This window comes from Corvus cornix, chromosome 24 (genome assembly GCF_000738735.6).
Source record: "Corvus cornix cornix isolate S_Up_H32 chromosome 24, ASM73873v5, whole genome shotgun sequence".
Lineage (NCBI taxonomy): Eukaryota > Metazoa > Chordata > Aves > Passeriformes > Corvidae > Corvus > Corvus cornix.
In genome coordinates this window covers 3,213,350-3,231,668 of record NC_046353.1, presented here as the reverse complement: position 1 = coordinate 3,231,668, position 18,319 = coordinate 3,213,350, and the positions used below count along the sequence as shown (strand labels likewise).

At 48.1% G+C, this 18,319-nt stretch overlaps 1 protein-coding gene across 1 annotated transcript in view; it reads left to right on the top strand.

The window, feature by feature from the left end:
- Nucleotides 1–323: 323 nt before the first annotated feature.
- Nucleotides 324–18,319, top strand: part of LOC104692113 (CXADR like membrane protein) — a 39,924-nt gene continuing 21,928 nt past the window's right edge. Inside the window, exon 1 of the mRNA XM_010403882.4 lies at nt 324–468. Coding sequence (XP_010402184.4) covers nt 441–468 — 28 coding nt within the window. The 5' untranslated portion in view covers nt 324–440. The remainder of the gene's footprint in view (nt 469–18,319) is intronic.

The following is an 18,319-nucleotide window of genomic DNA, read 5'->3' as shown; positions in this document are numbered from 1 at the left end:
CTGGTCTTCACTATTAATCCCAGCTGATGGCAGGGAGGGGCTCTGGTGGGAGGCAGCCATGTGGTGAACATTGAGCTCAGTGTTTTCCCCCTGCTTCTCTCCTCTCCAGACAGGCAAAATTGTTCTGTGCTGCCGTGGATGTGAAGTCCTCGCTGTGCTGCCTCTGCCTCTTCTCCCCCAGAAACTCCCAGGGCCCTGAATTCGCAGCCCCGGAGATCCCAAAGAAAAAAAAAGCTCTGGCTGGATCTGGATGGAAGATGGACCGGGAGATGAATAGCAGGAGGGAAGAAAGAGTGAAGTTGGTTATTTTTCTGGCACATGGATGCAATTACACTCAGTGCATTCCAGAGGCGTTCCTTTGAATCCTGTGCAGGTCTGCCTGCCGTTCTTGGGAGAAAGGAAGAGAAAGGGAGGAAAAGTCCCTCTTGCTGGGAGACGGAATGTCTGCATTTTCAATCCTCTTTTTAGGTAGGTTGGCTTTTTGGTGTTGCTCGCTTTTTATTTAATCAAACTTCCACGAGCCTGCTCCGTGTGCCTGAAATTCATTTCTGGTGAGTTGGAGAAAAGGGGTTTGTAAGGAGAAAACTTTTATGGAAAACTGTAATTTCAGTGGTGTTTGAGTTCTGACCCTTTTCTGGTCGCTTTCTGAGCAGGTTGACAGCCAGAGACCTCTGAATATCTGGGTTAATTTTAAAAAGTGGTGGTTAAACAGACTCGTTTGGGAACGTGTGTTTTTTGTTTAAAGAGGGCAGCGCTTTTCAGGGATAAAGGAGAGAAGGGCTTGGACCTCTCCGGCGAAACAAGGTGAATAAAATGTCTTTGTTTCAGGCAGAGTGTCAAATTTGTGTAACTGTGTTGATTCGCTTGGGCACTCAGCGTTCAGATCTTGAAAATAAAAAGGGGTTATTGTTTCCAATGGATGGCTAAGATTAGAAACAGATGTGTTGGAGTGCAGGCGGGAGGAGTTGGGGGAGAAAGGGATGCGAGGAAGGGCTGCTGGAAGGAGGGAAAGAAAAGAGAGAGGGGCTGATTTGTTGAGAGGAGCAGAGAATGGAAAAAGAGAAGGAAAAGGAGAGTGAAGGAAAGCTGGAGAGCTGTTTGTTAAAGCCACGGGCTGTGGAGAAAAGAGTTGGCAGCCCTAAGGTGTCTCAAGGGGCTCCTCGCCCACCCTGGCTCAGGAGCAGCCGGGCTCCTGCTCCTCCAGGGGCACTGCCAGGTGAGGAGGGAGCTCCTGCCTCCCTCCTGCTCACCACGTCCTGCTGACAGGCACCAGCCCAGCCCCCTGCCCTGGCTGGGCAAAGACGGGGAGTTCCAGGGCTTCCTGTGTGCTGGGAACCTGGGTACAGGTGTGAGGAAGTGGGCTGGTCTCTGCTTCCCGGGGAGGAGCTGAGCACCAGCGCATGGGGGACAGGCAGAACAGGATTTTTAAACAGCTTTAAAGAACTGTCGCAGGGACAGCCCAGTTTAAGCCTCCCAGGTGTGGAGCGTGGACTAGAGAGGGATGTTTGGTGATCTGAAACCCAGCATTGCTACAGCTGCTGGTAAACACAGAAGTGGCTTTTGCTGTTAGCAAAGGTTGGAGCTGCAGGGATGTAATGGGGTTTGGATGGGCTGGAGGGTCTGGGGAGGGCAGGCGGCACTTTGTGCCCCTGCACATCTGCTCTGGCCACTTGTGCCTCTCTGTGGTGGGGAGTGCTTGAAGGGGACTCCAGGGGATGAGGCAGCAGGGTTGGGAGCAGCTCAGCTCCTGCCAGGGGCTGCTCAGCCCTTCAGGAAGCGGCTCTGTGGGAATTTGGGAGACAGAAGGGTTGGTTGCTCACCTTGCTGATGGAGACAATGGGAATTGAAGTCTTTGATCCTATTCAGCTGCTGATTATCCCAACATGTTGAAGGTTTGGAGCCAAAGGAACAAACTGTTGCCACAGGAAAGATGGTTGTGGCTGTAATATAATGATAACTTAGCTTTGCTGCTCTTATCTGTAAAACACAATTGGCTTTATCAATATATCTTGTGCATCTCCACTGTGGCAGGGACACAGGAATGCCCAGCAAAAGACACTTTGCCCCTCACCTGGAGTCAGGTTCCTCAGCCTGTCTTGTCCAAGCACTGGTGAGGGGAGAATCGGCTTCAAAACTCAGAGCAAAGCCTGGAATGTTTTGTTTCCTGGTCCTACAGTGGTCACTGAAAGCCCCCCGAGCTTCACCTGCCTTGACAGTAGAGGACTTGGTCTTTCTGCTCCTTGTCCAGCTTCATTCACCAATACTAGAAGCAAGTCCAGGGAAAAGTAAGGAAGTGTTTTGGTTCCCCGTTCCTCAATCCTCCTGAACACAAGGAGGCTGGGGAGTCTGATTTGCTGGCTAAAGCCTGGATTTTCTGCTGTAAAAAAGTACAGAACTGCCAATGATGTCTTGCTGGTTTGTTTTTTTTTTTTTTTTTTTTTTTTTTGCTGATAAAGTGAAGACTAAGGTGGAAAGAAAAGGGTTTAGAGAAGCCCTGAAAGGAAGGTTTGGGTTTTCATCATTAAACATCCCAATAACGTGGCTAATATGCACAATTCTTGTCTTTTCCACTGTTTACCTCTCTGGGGCACACGAGCAGCTGTGTGAGAAGACAGGAAACAGGAGCCAGTCTGTTTGAAGGAAGCTTTATTAAAACAAGGCAAGATGAAAGACTTTGCTGAGTGTGGACAAGAGCATGGCCAGGCTCACTTTGCCAGCAGAGGGTGGGGAAAGGAGGCAGGGAAGTGAGGACGGGAAGGTGTGGAATGCTCATGTGGGTCTACCTGTAAATGTGACACGATTGTGACCGGCTGAGGACTGAGAATCAGGTGTCACAAACTCCCTTTGTAGCACACTGCACCCTTGAAAAGCAGAATTTTGAAGCGTTTCTTCATTTCTGAGTAGAAAAAGTTCATAATAGAACGTTGCATTTTTCACCCAGTAAAGAAGTAGCCAGTGCTTTCATTTAAATGTGCTCCTGAATTCGGTTTAAATTTTATGGGGTGGGAATTCTCTTCTGCCTTTGCCCCACTCCAAGTCAGTCATGAATCTTTTAATGGCCCTTCCATTCAAAGAAAAAGCTGATTTTTTTTCGTCATCAGAACTGTGATTATTTGTATGCCTGGCTTTGTCACTGGTTTCGTGTGCTTTTTTCTTTAGTTTTAGGCTGGTGTGAGTGCTCTGCCCTGCAGGAACTGCTGGGTTCAGGGATCAAAGCAGGAGATGTGCCAGCCCAAATCACTCAGCCACCTTCCTGACGTCCTGCTGTGGGCAGTGACCCTTTCCAGCAGTGTTAGGGGTCATCCCCCACAATGCCCGTGAAATAGTCACCTCAGTAGAGACTGTCTGACAGAGATGTGCTCAGTGGGAGCTGGGGTGTCATTCTGGGGTGGTGTTGAGAGCAAAAAGTGCCTCCTGTGTGGCTCAGCTCTGCCCTCCACGCTCCGAGGTCGAGGAGTCTCTTTCAGCGCTGTCCCAGGGGGCTGCAGCTGCTGCACTGAGCACCCAGACTCCTCCTGTCTCACTGCACCGGGAAAAAGGTTATGGAGCAGCTCCTTGCAGGGCCTGCTGGCATGAGGAATCGGCTCTGACAGCCGGCATTTGCCCAGGTATCCACGGGCTGGTAGCTGGGAAATCCGAGATGATGCGGGAGCAGCTGCGCTGAGCAGTGCTGGGGCTGCCTGGGGCTGTGCTCTGGTGTAAAACCCTGTCCACTGCTGCTCTGGGAGCTCAGCAAACCTGCAGGGTGCCCTGTCCTCGGGATCCTGTTCCCTAAACCCTTCTATCCTACGCCGCAGCAAAGCAAAACCCACTGCGGTGTTTGTTTTTTAAAGGCGCTCCCGGTGAGCTCGCTGGGAATTGTGGATTTAATGGGCTGCTGCTGCCTGGGAGTAGTGGAAACCAAAGGAGACACATTTCAGGTTGCTTCAAACAAAGCTTGTGGACCTTTGTTTGCTGCTGATCTTCCAGGAGTAAAAACTAAAGGAGACAGATTTCAGGTTGCTTAAGACAAACTTTGTGGACCTTTATTCCTACTGATTTTCCGAAGGAGACAGTTTTCACATTGCTTAAAACGAAGCTTGTGGATCTCTGTTTCTGCTGATTTTCCAGATATTTCCAAAATTCCTCAGTCATAACTAGAATATATAAAATATTTGCTATTTTCTAGTTTTCTCCGGCTCCTTCTCTTGCCTTTGGCCATTTCATGATGTTGAAGGTTGGTGTTACAAGGGCTTTGCCCCCACGTTCTTACAACATTCAGCAAAATCCTTGGCTCAGGAGTGGTGTGAAAAACCAACCTGCAGCTGTGAAAAGGGGTTTTGTGTGTGACTTTCGTGTCTTGATTTCACTTCCTCTTTGTCCCTGGCATCTGGAGGAACGCAGGGAACCTGGTTGTGTATTTAGCTTAAAAAAAGGACTGTTCTCCATAGGACAGCTTCATGGGATTGATAGTAATTCCTCTCAAATTCCAAGGGCAGGCAACAAAACATCAACGGTGTGAGATGTTCAGCCTGGTAGAGGAGTGTGGATTTAATTCTAGGCCAGGGCAAAGAGCTCTTTATTAGAACACTGCTCTGGGAATACCTGAGGAAAGGGAAGCAGAGGATCTATTTGGCACTCCAGGGGGAATTCAAAGGAGCCAGACACAGCAGAGTTGCTCTCTGGCAGAATATCAGGGTTAACACTTCCTGTGAGACACTCCAATTCTTCCAAAGCCAGGGATGGTTTGCATCAAATATTTGCTGTCAGGACACTTGATGATAAATTGCTTGTTTTTCTCTAGTGGTGCTTTGTTTTATATGAAATAGTTGGGATTTTTAACATCTAAAAACCAACAGTTTATTTTGGAGGGGGTTTTTTTATCCTTTCTTCTTTTTCCATTTTACCACGAGGAAGACAAGGGAGAAAAGAGTAACCTGCCAGAGAGAGGAAAAGCAGCGTGCCAAAACTGTGGAGATGAATTCATTTTTATGGGAAATAGAGCCTGAGGGAAGGCAACTTTTCTGAATTTCCCATGGAAAACAAGTGGTGTTTTGCCTTTGTACCCACCCTGGCCTTGTCTCCTCCACATAGAATTAGTGGTTGGATTTTGGGGGGGCCCTGACCCACTTCAGAGGGACATTTTGTGTAAGAGCAGCAAAAGCTCCTTCCCAGAAATGCCATTGCACAACTGGCTCGGAGATATCCTGGTGTTTATCCTCAGGATCACAACAAACGCCCCTGTTCTCCTCCAGGCAAACACAGGGTTTTGTAGGGGATTCAGCAGGTTTGCAATCTGGGATTTGTCCATTTTCAGAACTGGAAAGAGATGCAAACAGTCACTCTGCCAGCCTTAAATGTATTTGGAAAATCTTTTGTGTTTGATCCTTTGTTACACTGGACTAAAAACTGTGTGGAGTAACAATAAAACAGGGTGCTGCAAGCTGCTTCCTATGCCTTTCCCCCACAGAGTTAGTAAAAATGCACCTCGTATTTCCAATTTAACAATGCCCTGTGTTAGCCCAGGCTGCAGGCAGTGTTTGTGCCTCTGAAATGGGTTTTACTGTGCACATCCTGTGTGCTACAGAAGAGGCTGCTCTGGGTGCAGAGGGAGCTTGGTGGTGCCTTGTTGAAAAGATGAATGGGTCTGTTTTGGTTGGGCTTTGTTGCCTTTTTTTTTTTCCCCCCCAAAGCTGTGTCTTCATCTGTTTTTAGAAATGGTTGGTTTACAGAAGCAGCCCGGCAAAAAGTCAAGGGTGAAGTCAGGTCAGGGAGGTCTGTGAATAGAGACTCGAATGACAGGACAGTGCAGGATGCAGGAACGGCGGGGCAGGAAGCACCACGATGGAAAATGTGTGAAAAGTCAACAGGCACGAGGCTGAATTCCAACTTGTTCCTCTCCTGCACTCTCTCCTCCCTTCAGCATTGCTCAGGGAGTGACAGCCACCTCTGCCAGCCAAGGCTAAAATGTGTTTCCTTGGGCAAAGTACAGGGAAGGTGAATGTAACAGGCACCTGGAGCTCCACACCGGGCTATCAACCCAGGATAAAGCTGCTCCTTCTTCCCAGAAATATCCCAGTCCTAGGGAAGGAGGGTGGGCACCAGGCCAGGCTCTCCTCAGCCACACCTTGGTACCTTGGTTTATTTATCTGACTCCTTAATGAGCTCTGTCTCTTCTCTGCAACAAGTTGTAAAGAGGACTGAGCAGCTCTGAGGCGGTGAGTGTGATTAGAAGGCCACAAAACCCATCCTGTCCTCATCTGCTCCTTCCCTTTCTCCAGGAAATCATTTGGCAGCTGAAAAAGGCAAATGTTTAACTCAGCGTTTCCCTTAATGGGCCAGCCCCAGATCCAGGGTGTCAGATTTGCTGTCCCACAAGGATCAATACACATCACAGCACGCTCCGAGCCTCTCTCTCCTCCTGGGGAGCTGCCACGAATTTTTCTGTGGCAGGAAAACGAGGCTGAACCCTCGGTGGATGCGACTGACTGGGTGGAAAGGTTGGAGTTCAGCTTAGTGCCTGCAGTTTAATTGCCTTTGGAAGGAAAAGGTCAGTGAGAATTCTGGTGTGTTTGTGACATTGCCTGGCAGGAGGGAGGCTGCTCTCCTGGAAACTGCTCTGAAATGGAGCGTGCACAGTTAGAGGCAAGGGATGACCACGGCCGGGCTGGGTTTGGGCTGCCCCAGCCCTGCTGCTGCTTTTGCAGTGGGGAGGGTCACGGTGAGATAAAGCTTTCCTTCCCTCCAGCAGGGCCATACTGCCCAGAGAACATTCAAAGCCCATCTGAGAGAGGAGGGAGCTCAGACTCACATGGGTGCACACTGCTGACGGTGATGGAGCACTTGGAACTTGTCTAAAACCTCTGCAGCTCTGACTTAAAGTCATTTTCCTTGTGATGTGACCCCAAACTCGGGTACAAGCAGTGATGTGCAGATCACTAACGAACAGCCAAATCCACCAAGCTGAAATCCTTCACCTGCCACCTGGAGGGAGTTATCCTCACGTTCTAGTAAGATATTTATCACAAATTAATGGCTTTTTGGTAACAATGTGCTGAGAAACTCCACTCACACTCACAGTGGAAACCTCATAGAAAGGAAATCCTGGGCTCTGTGTGCTGGGTCTCTGAATTACTTTGTGCTGCATATGAAAAAAGAAAAATGAGTTTTTCTATCTAGCAAATACCTGGAGTGTGTTGTGGCTGTGAGTTCCTCCGAGCTGATTTTTTCCCTAAGTTCCTGGATGGGCTGTGAGGAGGCCTTTTCAGAACTGGAGTTAAAAAAAAAATAATTACTCCATCCCATTCCCTTTGTGCTTCAGCAAAATATTGGAATTAGGTGGTTTTCCAGTGCTTGGAATATTTGAGATGTGTGCTGGATGAGTCTCACAGCTCACATTACCCAGGCTGTGTTTTTCCTTAAAGACTTGATGGAATTTTAAAGGTCACAGGAATATTTAATAGAGATATGGACCTTTATTGGCCAGGTAGGGCCAGAATCACGGGGTGTCTTTGTGTGTGCTGTGCTGTCATATAACACAGCAAGCCTGGAATATTGAACTGAACCAGAGTCAGGCACTTCTCTTTTTTTATTTAAAAAAAAAAAAAAATATTGCAGGGTTTTCAACCTTGAAGGCAAATCACTTTATGACTTCATTGTTTAAATTTAGGTTTTGTTTTGCGGGGGGGGATCGTTAGACTTGAAGCAAAAGCCTTGTAGCCCAGGGACTGTCACTTCTGATTACTTCCAGTGACACTTCCAATTATTTCCAATCACAATTCCAGGGACAAGAGGAAAAAAAGGAGCCACGTTCTCCAGCATCAGGGCTTTTTTTTTTGTTTGTTTTCCTTTCCCCTTTTCCTGAACAAAGCACCATTTCTCAAACCTCTGCAGGGAGAGGTGCAGAGCCAGATTTGGAGCTGTGCTGCGGCGGGGTAATTCCGGAGTGAATCTGCTGGAGTGAGACTCCAGGCCGGCGTCTGGCGGGGTGCTGGGAATGCTGCTGTGGATCCTGCCTTGTTGAGCAATCCTAGGGAAATTGCTTCATTCTCCCCAGGCACTGGCTGGCACTAGCACTGCTTCAGAGCAGCAGCATCAGGCTCCTGCGAGCGGCTGCTGGAGCCTCCCTGCCCCTCCTGAGACATGAACGGGCACAGGAGCTGCTCAGGGAGAGCCAGCAGCTCAAAATGGGACACAGGAATCTGCTGGGGGAGCTTGAGTGACTTCCAGGGACACCAAACACAGGATTTGGTGCTGGTTTGTTTTGCCCAGGGACACAGGAATCTGCTGGGGGAGCTTGAGTGACTTCCAGGGACACCAAACACAGGATTTGGTGCAGTGTGTTTGGTCCAGATGAGCCCAGGCCGCTGTGCCCTTCAAAAAATGAAGCAGGAGCACTGCCTGATTTCCAGAAGTCTCTGGTAGCATCACTTGGAACTCCTCGAGCATAAAAACAGTCTTAAAATGGTGTCAGAGCTTTCAATCACACGTAGTGAAGCCTCTCACTCCCGCAGTGATGCTGCACTGGGCCGTGAGGCTCTGCTGAGTGCGGGGGTTGTTGGCAGCTCTTTGCTTCATTTGCTTCACAGTGGTGCAAGGCCCCAGCAAGAGCTGGGCTCTGCAAAAAGGGGATTTTTATATTGTATTCACGATTATTTACTATTTGCACGTTGTGCAAATGGATGAGCAGCAGGCCTGGTGTGGTGTTTAGAGCCGGCCGTTGAAGAACCAGAGTTAATTTGGGATGCTGAGCCTGAACATTTCCAAAGCAGCAGCAAATGAAATTCAGCTTCATGTGGTGACTGAGAACCCTTTACTTTCAAAGTAGGAATTCTGTTTATCAGTGATCTGGCTGAGTGGTGTTCTGGTGATTGCTTCTCTCTGCCTTCACCCCCTGTTGCTGTTTGAGTGCTGGGAGTGTTCCCTTTCTTGTGTTTATTCAGGTCTGCAGGTGCTGGATGTCTCTGGGAGCCACCTGTGCCAGCTCCATCCCTTCCTGCAAGGCAAAACCAGCATGTCTTTGTAGAATTGCTGCTTCTGTGACATTCAAACACGGGGTATATTTGTCACTTGAGCACGGAGCAGACCACAAATCTTTTGTCAGTGAAGTTCAGCAGCTCAGTTCCACCTGAGCAATTTGACATTACGCTTGTGTGGAGACCTTCAAAGGATTCCTGGTCATCAGCTCTGATGCTTTTGTGGCATTTTCTGTTTGGATGCCTGGATGAGGTCGGTTCATTGCAGACATCCAGTGCTGAGTGTCACTGAGGTGGCACTTTGGGATGGCTTGGTGCTGCTCCCCCAGGAGCCTCAGCATCTCACAGAAGGAACTGTTTGAATCCATCCAACGTGATGGAGATGTTCCCTCAGTGCAGCTTTGTCTGTGGTCTGTGCTCTGGGCAAAACCTCTCCTCGTTTCCATTGTTCCAAGCTCTTGCTTGGAGACAAAGGGAATTTTAGCCAGACAAAGCAGAGCTTTTGTGTTGGCAAATGCTATGATTTTTTTTTTTTCTTCTATTCAAAGGGGAATTTGAAGCAATGGTGAGTGTCTTCTGGTCAAAGAAACATTCAGGATGTCGAGGTTCCAGCCTGGATTTTGCCAGTGATTCATGATTTAGTGATTCAGGCTTCATTTTTAAGTGCCTGCTAGTTTTGAGTGTCTCCGTTTTGAGCGTTATAAAGGATTAGTACTCTGGAATTTGTGAGTGTGGGGACGCCCGAGCTGGGTCACACCGAATGAGGTGTCCTTCAATCATCCCAAGCTTTGGGGATGCACTGGAAATCTGCTTTGTGCTTGTTCTGCAGACTAAGAGCACTCAGAACGAGCCAGCCTTTCCCTCCTGAGCTGCAAAGTGCCCTGAAATCGCTGCAGAATGGAGCTGGGGAGTCCAGCCAGCCACTGGTTTAATGGGGGAAGAGGCTTCCCATAGGCGCCACTCGCTGTGCCAAATGCATCCCGGCTTTTCTGGCTTTGTCAGCTCCTTCCACTTTAGCCCGAGGCTACCCCTGGAGTCAACAAAAACCACAATTCTGCAGCTGTCAGTTAATTCAGGCCCGGTGTGACCTGGTACGAGGGAGGCTCGAAACTCGTGGGCTCCTCTGCTCTGCAGATAACCATCCTGAATGACACAAGGCTCCTTCCTCTAATGACTCGCGCTCGCATCTTTCCCCTATTGAGCAGTGCCCTGGGCGTGCTGCTTCCATTGTGGGGCAGCAAGGAATGCGTTCCCATTAGGAAAAGGCTCTGAATGCAGTGGAGGCTGCGGGGTTGTCAGCAGGCATCCTCCCCTCTCCACATCATCCACGAGAGAAGGCGAAAGCAGGGCGTGAATGGAGGAGATTTGGCCTTGTTGCACCAGCCAGAAGTATTTAGGGTGGTATTTTACTGTGTTTTAAGTGCTCTGAGGCAGGAATTGTTTCTTCGCCTGTTTGCACTGTTCCTTCCAGCACTGCAGCCTCGAAGGTTTGCATGGAAATCCTAAGTTTTAAGCGGTCTTAAACCTGGTTTTGTCCCTGCTTGCTGCCCAAACAAGCCAGGCACCTGGTCAGCATCTCTCTGTGTCATTCCAGGGCACGAATTCCTGCAGAAAAGCTGGGAACTGAAGGTATCCAGCTTAAATGAGTTCTTTACTTGCTTCCCTTCCTCCTGACAGCCACCTTTAAGCAAAGAACATGCAGGGGGATAAAACAAAGCTGATAACAAAAGCTGATTATTCATGCATGTAGAATGATTTTAACTAGCCAGTTAGGCAATATTGACATTTTCCTGCCCTGTTAGTGGTTTTCTGAGCGCTGCTGGGGAATGTTCTTTGTTCACAGGCACCAATGCTCTGATAAAGCACAACCTGCTCGGTTTTAAGGGTGGTGTAGGGCACGTTCTACCCCCTCTGAGTGAATGTTAAGTGAATTAAAAACTTAATTATTTGCTGTGAGTGATTTGCTACTTTGCTTTCACACCCTTTTTTAGCATCCCTTAATGGAGGCTGTGCTGCCCTTTATTTTGACCAACAAAATTCGCCTTCCCCGAGGAGAAGGCTCTGAATGCAAATCCTTTTTATCACTTTGCAATGGCACATGGCATATGCAAGAACCTCTCCCCTTCCAGTGCCACTCCTGCCCGCCTTCCCTCCTCCCAGAGCAGGCTCGGAGCCTCTCCCCACGCTGTGATGCAAACCCATGTGTGCAGCATCCCTCGCTGCTGGCTGGAGCTTTTCCTTCGAGTTCCTGGCCTCGGGGTTGTCCTCTCAATATTTCCTTTTCTGCAGCGTGGAAAACCCAGCCTGCCCAGAAAAAACAGCAGCTCCAATAGCTCCTGGCTGCCTTGGTGCTGATGAGACAGGCTTGGAGTGCGCTGGAGCTCTTTTAACTCCATGTGCGCGTCTTCTCTTGGGGGTTTTGGGGCTTTTTAAGCCTTTGGTGGGGTCTGGGATTCTCTGATTCTCGCAGTGTCCCTGGCATTTCTCTACACTGAAAGCACCTGGTTTAGCAAGTCGAGCTCAGGAACAGCTTCAGCAAAGGCAGAAGGCAAATTAATTTCCAGTTCCTGCAAGGAGGGAGCTGATTCAGGCAGGAATTAGCACTACTCTTCCCCCCTCGCTGCTGATCTAAATGCTGCTTCATTTTTTATGATCATCTTGTAAAAGCAGAATGGAGGAAAAAAAAAAAAAACCCCAAGACTAAAAAGCAAATAAATCCTGTTTTCTTAAAATATCTGTGTGGAGACTGGAACTGAGCTCACCCAGTGCTCTCTCCTAGAAAAGATGTCTTCTACCTGGAAGTAGGGTCTGCCTGGCAGTGAGGGTTAATTGCCCTGGATTTAGGAGGTTTGTGATGTTCTTGCCTTTGAGTATATCCAGTTCTCTTCTTCCCTTGATGATTTAATGTCCCAGCTTTGTTATAACTTCTGCTGTGACACCGAAAGCTTTAGTTCATGCTGGGGACACAGTGTGTGGTCTCCTTGTTACTAAAACTCGCTAATCTTATCAGCAAGCGAGGAGTGGAGGATGGGAGGAGGCTGTCAGAGGGTCTGGGATTGCTCTGGGTGAGGAGCAGGAGCTGGGTTTAGGCTGGGTCTGGGTTCTGGGAGGAAAGGGCAGTAGTAGCTCCGTGTTCCTGATCTGGAGGAAACAGCCCTGCTCGTGGTTTTAAATCATTCTGGGGCTTTATTTTTCTGTGTCAGCACTGTCAGAGCCTATAATCCTCAAGCAGAAGAGGCCGTGCTACCCTACCAAGAGAAGGACTTCAAGTGAGGAATCCCCTTCAGCAAGGATGTGACAAGCAGACTGACAATGTAGAAGAAAGGGGAAAATATCCTGAGCCAATATGCATAAAATTAGGGCCTGATTATGAGGCAGAATTAAAAATAAACCAGGAAGAATTCCCCTGGTGGAGGGAGCTGGTGGAGCAGCAGGAGGGGCAGCTCCTGGTGCCAGCCACGCATTCTACCAGCAGTAATTAAGCAGGTAATGCTGATGAGGGTGCCTGAACACCCTCCCTCGCTGCTGGAGCCGCACAGGCAGGGCTGGACGGAGCAGATAGGGGTTATTCCTGCAGCCACTTCAAACAGCAGTTTAAAGATGAGCGCTGCTCATCTCCTCCTGTCCCTCTCGGATCCAGGAGTTGTGCATAATAGATGAACGTTCTGGAGAGATGCCAGGGAAAATGTCCTGGGCAGCTGGGAGAGAGTAAAGATCCTGGAGCATCAGGCCTGGGCTGAGCTCTGGTGTTCAGGCAGGTTGTCCTGATGGGGCTCTGATCAGGATCCGGCGTTCAGGTGTCCTGGAAAAGGGAGCAGGACACTTCCCTCGTGCTTCAGGCGGAGGTAGCCATGTCCTGCAGGAAGCACAGTGACTAAAGCATGGCAAATGGCATTTAAAACATGATGCCTTAGAGCAAAAAAGTCAAAAGTTCTTTGTAAGGAGCCGAGGTGGGAAGACAGGAATCCGTGGGTTTGCTTCCAGTTCCAGTGGTGACTCTGTTGTCTACTGGAATGAAAATTTTCACTGCTAAAATTCAATTCTGTTGTTGATTAACTCATCTCATCTCACCTCCAGTCCCAGGAGGGGCTTTTAACAAGTCCTTTTGGAGCCTTGGCTACCCCAGCTGTAAAAAAAAAAAAGAAATATCTCATTATGTAATGGAGTTTATGGTCTTCAGACAAAATGGGAAGTATCAGTAAATAATTTGATTATGGTTTTTATCAGGCTGCCCTTTCCAAAGAGCTTATAGCTGCTGTCTGCTTGTATTTGTATTCCATGTCACTGGGATGGAGCTGTGCCCTGACAGAGCCAGCTCTTTCAGCATTTAGGGAAGAAGGGTTTGAAATCTCAAGGAGCCACACAAGCCCTTGCCTGAATTCTTTATAAATTTTGTAGGAAATACACTCAACCATACTTCCTAAAAGAGGAAATGCTTGAGTCCTGTCTCCTGTGTTTAGAATAAACAGAGTCCAGATAATTTAATCTAAAAAGAAAACGCTCTTTTGGGGATAAACAACCTGAATAAAACATTCCTGAGCCAACCCATGGCCACGACTCCCCTTGCACCACCCCCAGAGCAGCCTGGATCCTGCAGGATGCCGGGGGCAGCTCTGAGCAGGGGAATTGGCCTCACCACTACCCAAATCCTGCTCAGGATACCCCGTCCTGCCCGCTCCAGCCATGCTGGTACCTACAACCACCCCAAAAAATCCTCCAGGATCAATCAGCACCCTGCATTGGGCACATCTTCTTCGGCTTGCTCTGTATGAATGTCGAATATTGCCTGGCAGACACTTTGGGGATGTTTCTGGATATTAATGAGGGCCAGATGGAGGCTGGGGCAGTCTGGGCTGCTCTAATCTGCAGGGTGGAACTATTTGATTTTTTTTTTTTTTATTCTTTTTTTCCCCCCTTCTCGACTAAGCAAAAATAACAAACAATTTCCAGCGTTACGAAGCTGTTGCTTCTTTCTGCTGAGCTGGCTGGGCTGGAGGAGCACAGGAGGTTTGGGAGGGTAAATGCAGGCTGGAAGCAGGGAAGTGAGGGATGTGCACTCCTGTCACTCCGGATGCGGCAAGAGGAGAAAACGGGGATGTTAATTAAGAGTCACACATTAAAGCTGAGTCCTGCACTGGGTGCCAGGATGTAATGAGGATGTGTTACAGAAGAGCAGGTACAGCCAGGCCTGGGATACCTGCTGGTTTCCAGTTCTTAAAAGAATTCCTCAGCCTGTTCTCTTGTTTCCAACTATTTAAGATACTCACATAGGCTGTTAGCTTATTTCCAGTTATTAACAGGCGCTGGTTTGAGGGAGATAACGCAGCAATAGGGTAAAAAATAAAACCCCTGACTTTTCCTTAGCCAGTTTTTCCCCATCAGCAAGAGCCAATGCACTCGTTTAGCCTGAATTCCTCCTCCTGTGGCCCCTGGGTTTGTCTGAGTTATTCCTGCCCCTGATTCAGCTCTGTGAGCTCTCACAGTTGCATCAGGGAACTCTGCGCAGCCTGATGAGAATTTCACTTCTCTTGCCTGGATTCAGGCAGCGAGTCAGGCTCCTGCCTGAGACAAAACATGAGAATAAGGAGCCAGGAACCATAGTTGATTCAATGATTGTTTCACTCTGAAATCATCCAGGATCGGGTGGGGGTGAAAGATAACCCACAAGATGGGGAATCACATGGTTTTATAGAGAACCCATTGCTGATTATTAGGCAGTTGGGGGAAAGCATGTATTGATACTCTGGAAGAAATAAATCTAATTTCACTTGCTATTGAGCTTCCCAAATAGGCTCAACAGACAGAAATGTCTTTCTGAACAGGAGTTAAGCACTTTGAATCTGTTTTGCAGCAGTTGGATGTTCCATTTCTTGATATAATTTCCTTAATTCCTGAGGAAAATGGCTCCAGTTCTGCTTTTGCCAGTGCTTAGCATCACATCTTCTGCCCAATGCCATGAATGAGGCCAGTTTTGGGAATAACCCCTGCTCTGTAGGATTAGAAATCTCCAGAAAGGAAAGGTGGGAATCTGTTTAAAAAACTGCAAAGTCAAGTTTTGCTTCTGCTGTTCTTGGGCTGTGGGAAAGGAAAATGTGTCAGGTCTTGCCGGTACAGTTTTATTACTGTAACTCCAAGTCTGTCTTCTAAAGGATTTTAAGGACTGAGTGCTCAGAATAAAACCTGGGATGCTGTTTAGCCCCTACACAGCCTCGATGGGATGGACCCAGCTGGCCATGGGAAAAAGGGAACCAAACTAGGAAGGAAACTTGAGCTGACTGAGACTTTTCATGTTTCATGGCCAACATCTGAGTGTAAATAAAAAGTGCAGACACTGGCTGAGTTTATAGATCTGAACTGCTGAATTTGAGTGGATCTGATGAGTTGGATGTAATAGAGAAAAGAGGTTTTCTCAGAGTGATGGAGGAGTTGAACCAAAAACAGGCTGAGGAACCTGTTGAGGGGGTTGAGCCTTGGCTTTGGGAGAGTTTTGGGTAGCCTGGGGTGAAGAGCTGCCCTCCCACATCTCCCTGCAGCCTTCCAGGCTCGCTCTCTGGCTGGTTCAGGACAGAAGAAATGTGTAAATAATTGGAATGTGGGGCTTTGTTTAGGAGCTGGTGCCTGGAGAGCCTTTGCTTAGTCTGGGTCAGTGTAGAGAGCCCTGCAGCAAACCCCAGGCTGCTCTCAGCAGCTGAGCTGGGTTTAGCTCAAGGAATGTGAACTCTGGGAGGCTGGAGATGACTCCAGGCTGTGTTTGCTGTCAGACACACAGAATTCTGTCAGATTGTGCTGTCTGGCACCTCTTGCTTTACCCGCTCACCTTTAAGGGTAAATATTCCCAGATCCGTGTCCAGGTGAACACAAGTGTGCTACACTCAGCCCAGATGGAGAGGCAGAGTGCTGTGATAATCCTCCCTCTTTTCAGGGAATCTAAGCTCATTGAGTCATGGAAATTCCAGCCTCGATTCTTAATGAGCCCTGGATCTTAACAGCACCTGACAACTGAGGCTGGTTCATGCTCAACCCCCCTGGGATCAGGAGAGCCCCTGCTGCCTTTGCAGAGCCCTCTGAGAACTCTCAAAAATGGAAACATGAGGGGCTTTAAGGTCCGGTAGCTGGAAATCTGGCAAATGCAGGATAGAAACTAAATTTCAAGCGGGGCTGTTTCTCAGGAAAAGATGCTGCTGGAACTGCAGGCCCTCGAGCTGCAAACACCGTGGTGATGTTCTGTGCTCTCTGCTGCACTGAAAACGGCTGAAACTCCATCCAAACTCACCCATTCTGCTTTGGAAGATCTATTGCTAGATGGTGCATTTCATTTTTGCAGTTTGAATATTGCTTGGGACTTAAATTGGTGGGACTATTCACTTAAAGGGTCCCATTGAATTTTGATAGGCTTAAAATCTCTATTCTGAGATAAAGCTGCTTCACGAATCACCACTAGGTGCAAATATAGGTACAGGAATTTATTTCAATGACTGGACCAGTGCTTGGGCTCTAAAAAAGACCACGCAGGTGTCTGACTCGCTTTCCTGTTTGACTTCAGTTTGTCTGTTCAAGTATCTTTTGTGACCCATCTCAGTTTCATATTAGAGGCCTGACTTCTCCTCAATGTTATAATTTGTTCTAAAGATATCCACAAGGCTGCTTTTGTTCTCGTGAGAAACCCCGGGGAGTTGGAGGCTTTGTCAACCTCACCAGCTATTTAAAATAACATTTAGCAAACAGAAGTTCAGGAAAAATGTAAAGCCAGAGGAATTTGAGTGCAAGTCCAGACTGCTAAATGGGTGGCATTTAAATGGGTTTTAAATTGTGAGGAGTTGCACTGCAAAAAAAACTTCAGCTGTTTGTTTTTTCTCTCAGCCACTTGAGAACCTAAAGTTTTGAAGTCTCAAACCCTCTTTTATGAGTTTCTTCATCCGTCTCAGCTTGCCTGGTGTCTCTTTTTGCACACAAATTTTAAGATGCCCCGGATCACAGCACTGTTATTCTTTATGCAGCACCTAAATAAAACACATCCTTGGCTAATGCAAATAATATCAAGCCACATCTCCAGCTGGCATCTGGAATTTGCCAAATTGTACGGCCAGAAAAAAAGAGTAGAAGAGAATTTTTACTAAGTAGTAATTTGGCCTTAGATGTGAAAGCCTCAGATGCTCCATTTCTCAATGCCTTTGGAACAGATTCCCCACATCCTTCCAAAAGCAGGGAGGCTGCTGCTTGTTTGTAGCATTTATCCTGGATTGTTTATTTATTTGATCCTAAAAGTTCTTTGGGGGAATCTCTTTATCAGCTCAGAAATGCAGCTGTGGTAGTAAATAGGAAGCTGTGACATTAAAAGTAATTGACATTAAAATGTTGTGACATTAAAATTAATCATGTTTGATGGATGCTAGAGACTGAATCCGCAAGGCTCCCGGGTTCATGTTCCAGGGAGCTTTGACATTCATTCTCCCCCTCAGTTCCTGCAGCACTTATGTAACTGCTTTCCCCACCACTGGTCCCGAAATGGAGAGGTCCTGGAGGGAGGGGTGGCTGGGATGGGAAGGAGAAGGGGTTTCCTTGGAATTCTCCACGTGGGAGTGCGGGGTGGAAGAGCTGTTTCATTCCCCAGCCAGTAAATCGGTGTCAGATATTCAGCACTGGCACAGAAAGGGTCACACTGGGTTCTTAACCAGCACCAGGAGGTGAAGATAAACGGGATCATTTTGCTCCATCCATCACTGGAATGTTGGAGAAGAGCTGGTGTGGAGCCTTTGTTCCTGGTGCTGCGACAATTCCAGGCAGAAAAGACCTTACAAAAAACCCCAAACTCCAACAAAAACCCCTTTGGCTCTTCCAGTGTAAACCGGGCCGTTTTTTGTTGCCATTTTTAGTAATAATGGGAAAATATTTCATTCCTGTAACAACGGTGCCAGGTTCAGGAGGAAACATTCCCAGCTGCCAGCTCAGCTCCCGTGGCACCAGCACGGAGTGAAAAGGAAACTGAGAGTTTTTCTTCAGGGCCTGGGGTTCCTCAGAGCTGCAGGGGCTGTGGTAGAACCTGACACCTGGGAATATGGGGAGTGCCAGGAATGGGAATTATTTCCACACTTTGTGGGGCAAGGACAGTGTGGAAAGCTCTTCCAAAGTGGGAAGAGCTCGGCCAGAGCCCACCTAGAGCTCACCTAGAGCTGCTCCCCGCAGGCAGGCAGAGAGAGGCAGAGATGCAGCATTTCGTGCTTCCAGGACAACATTCTCCAACTGCCTTTTTTAGCCATGTGGAGCTGGAGGGGCCTCCGAAAAAGGAAGGGATATTTTGGGCAAGAAGCCAGGTACCTCCTCACAGCCTGAGCTCAGGGCTGGCTTCACTCGCTGGCCTAGCTGGA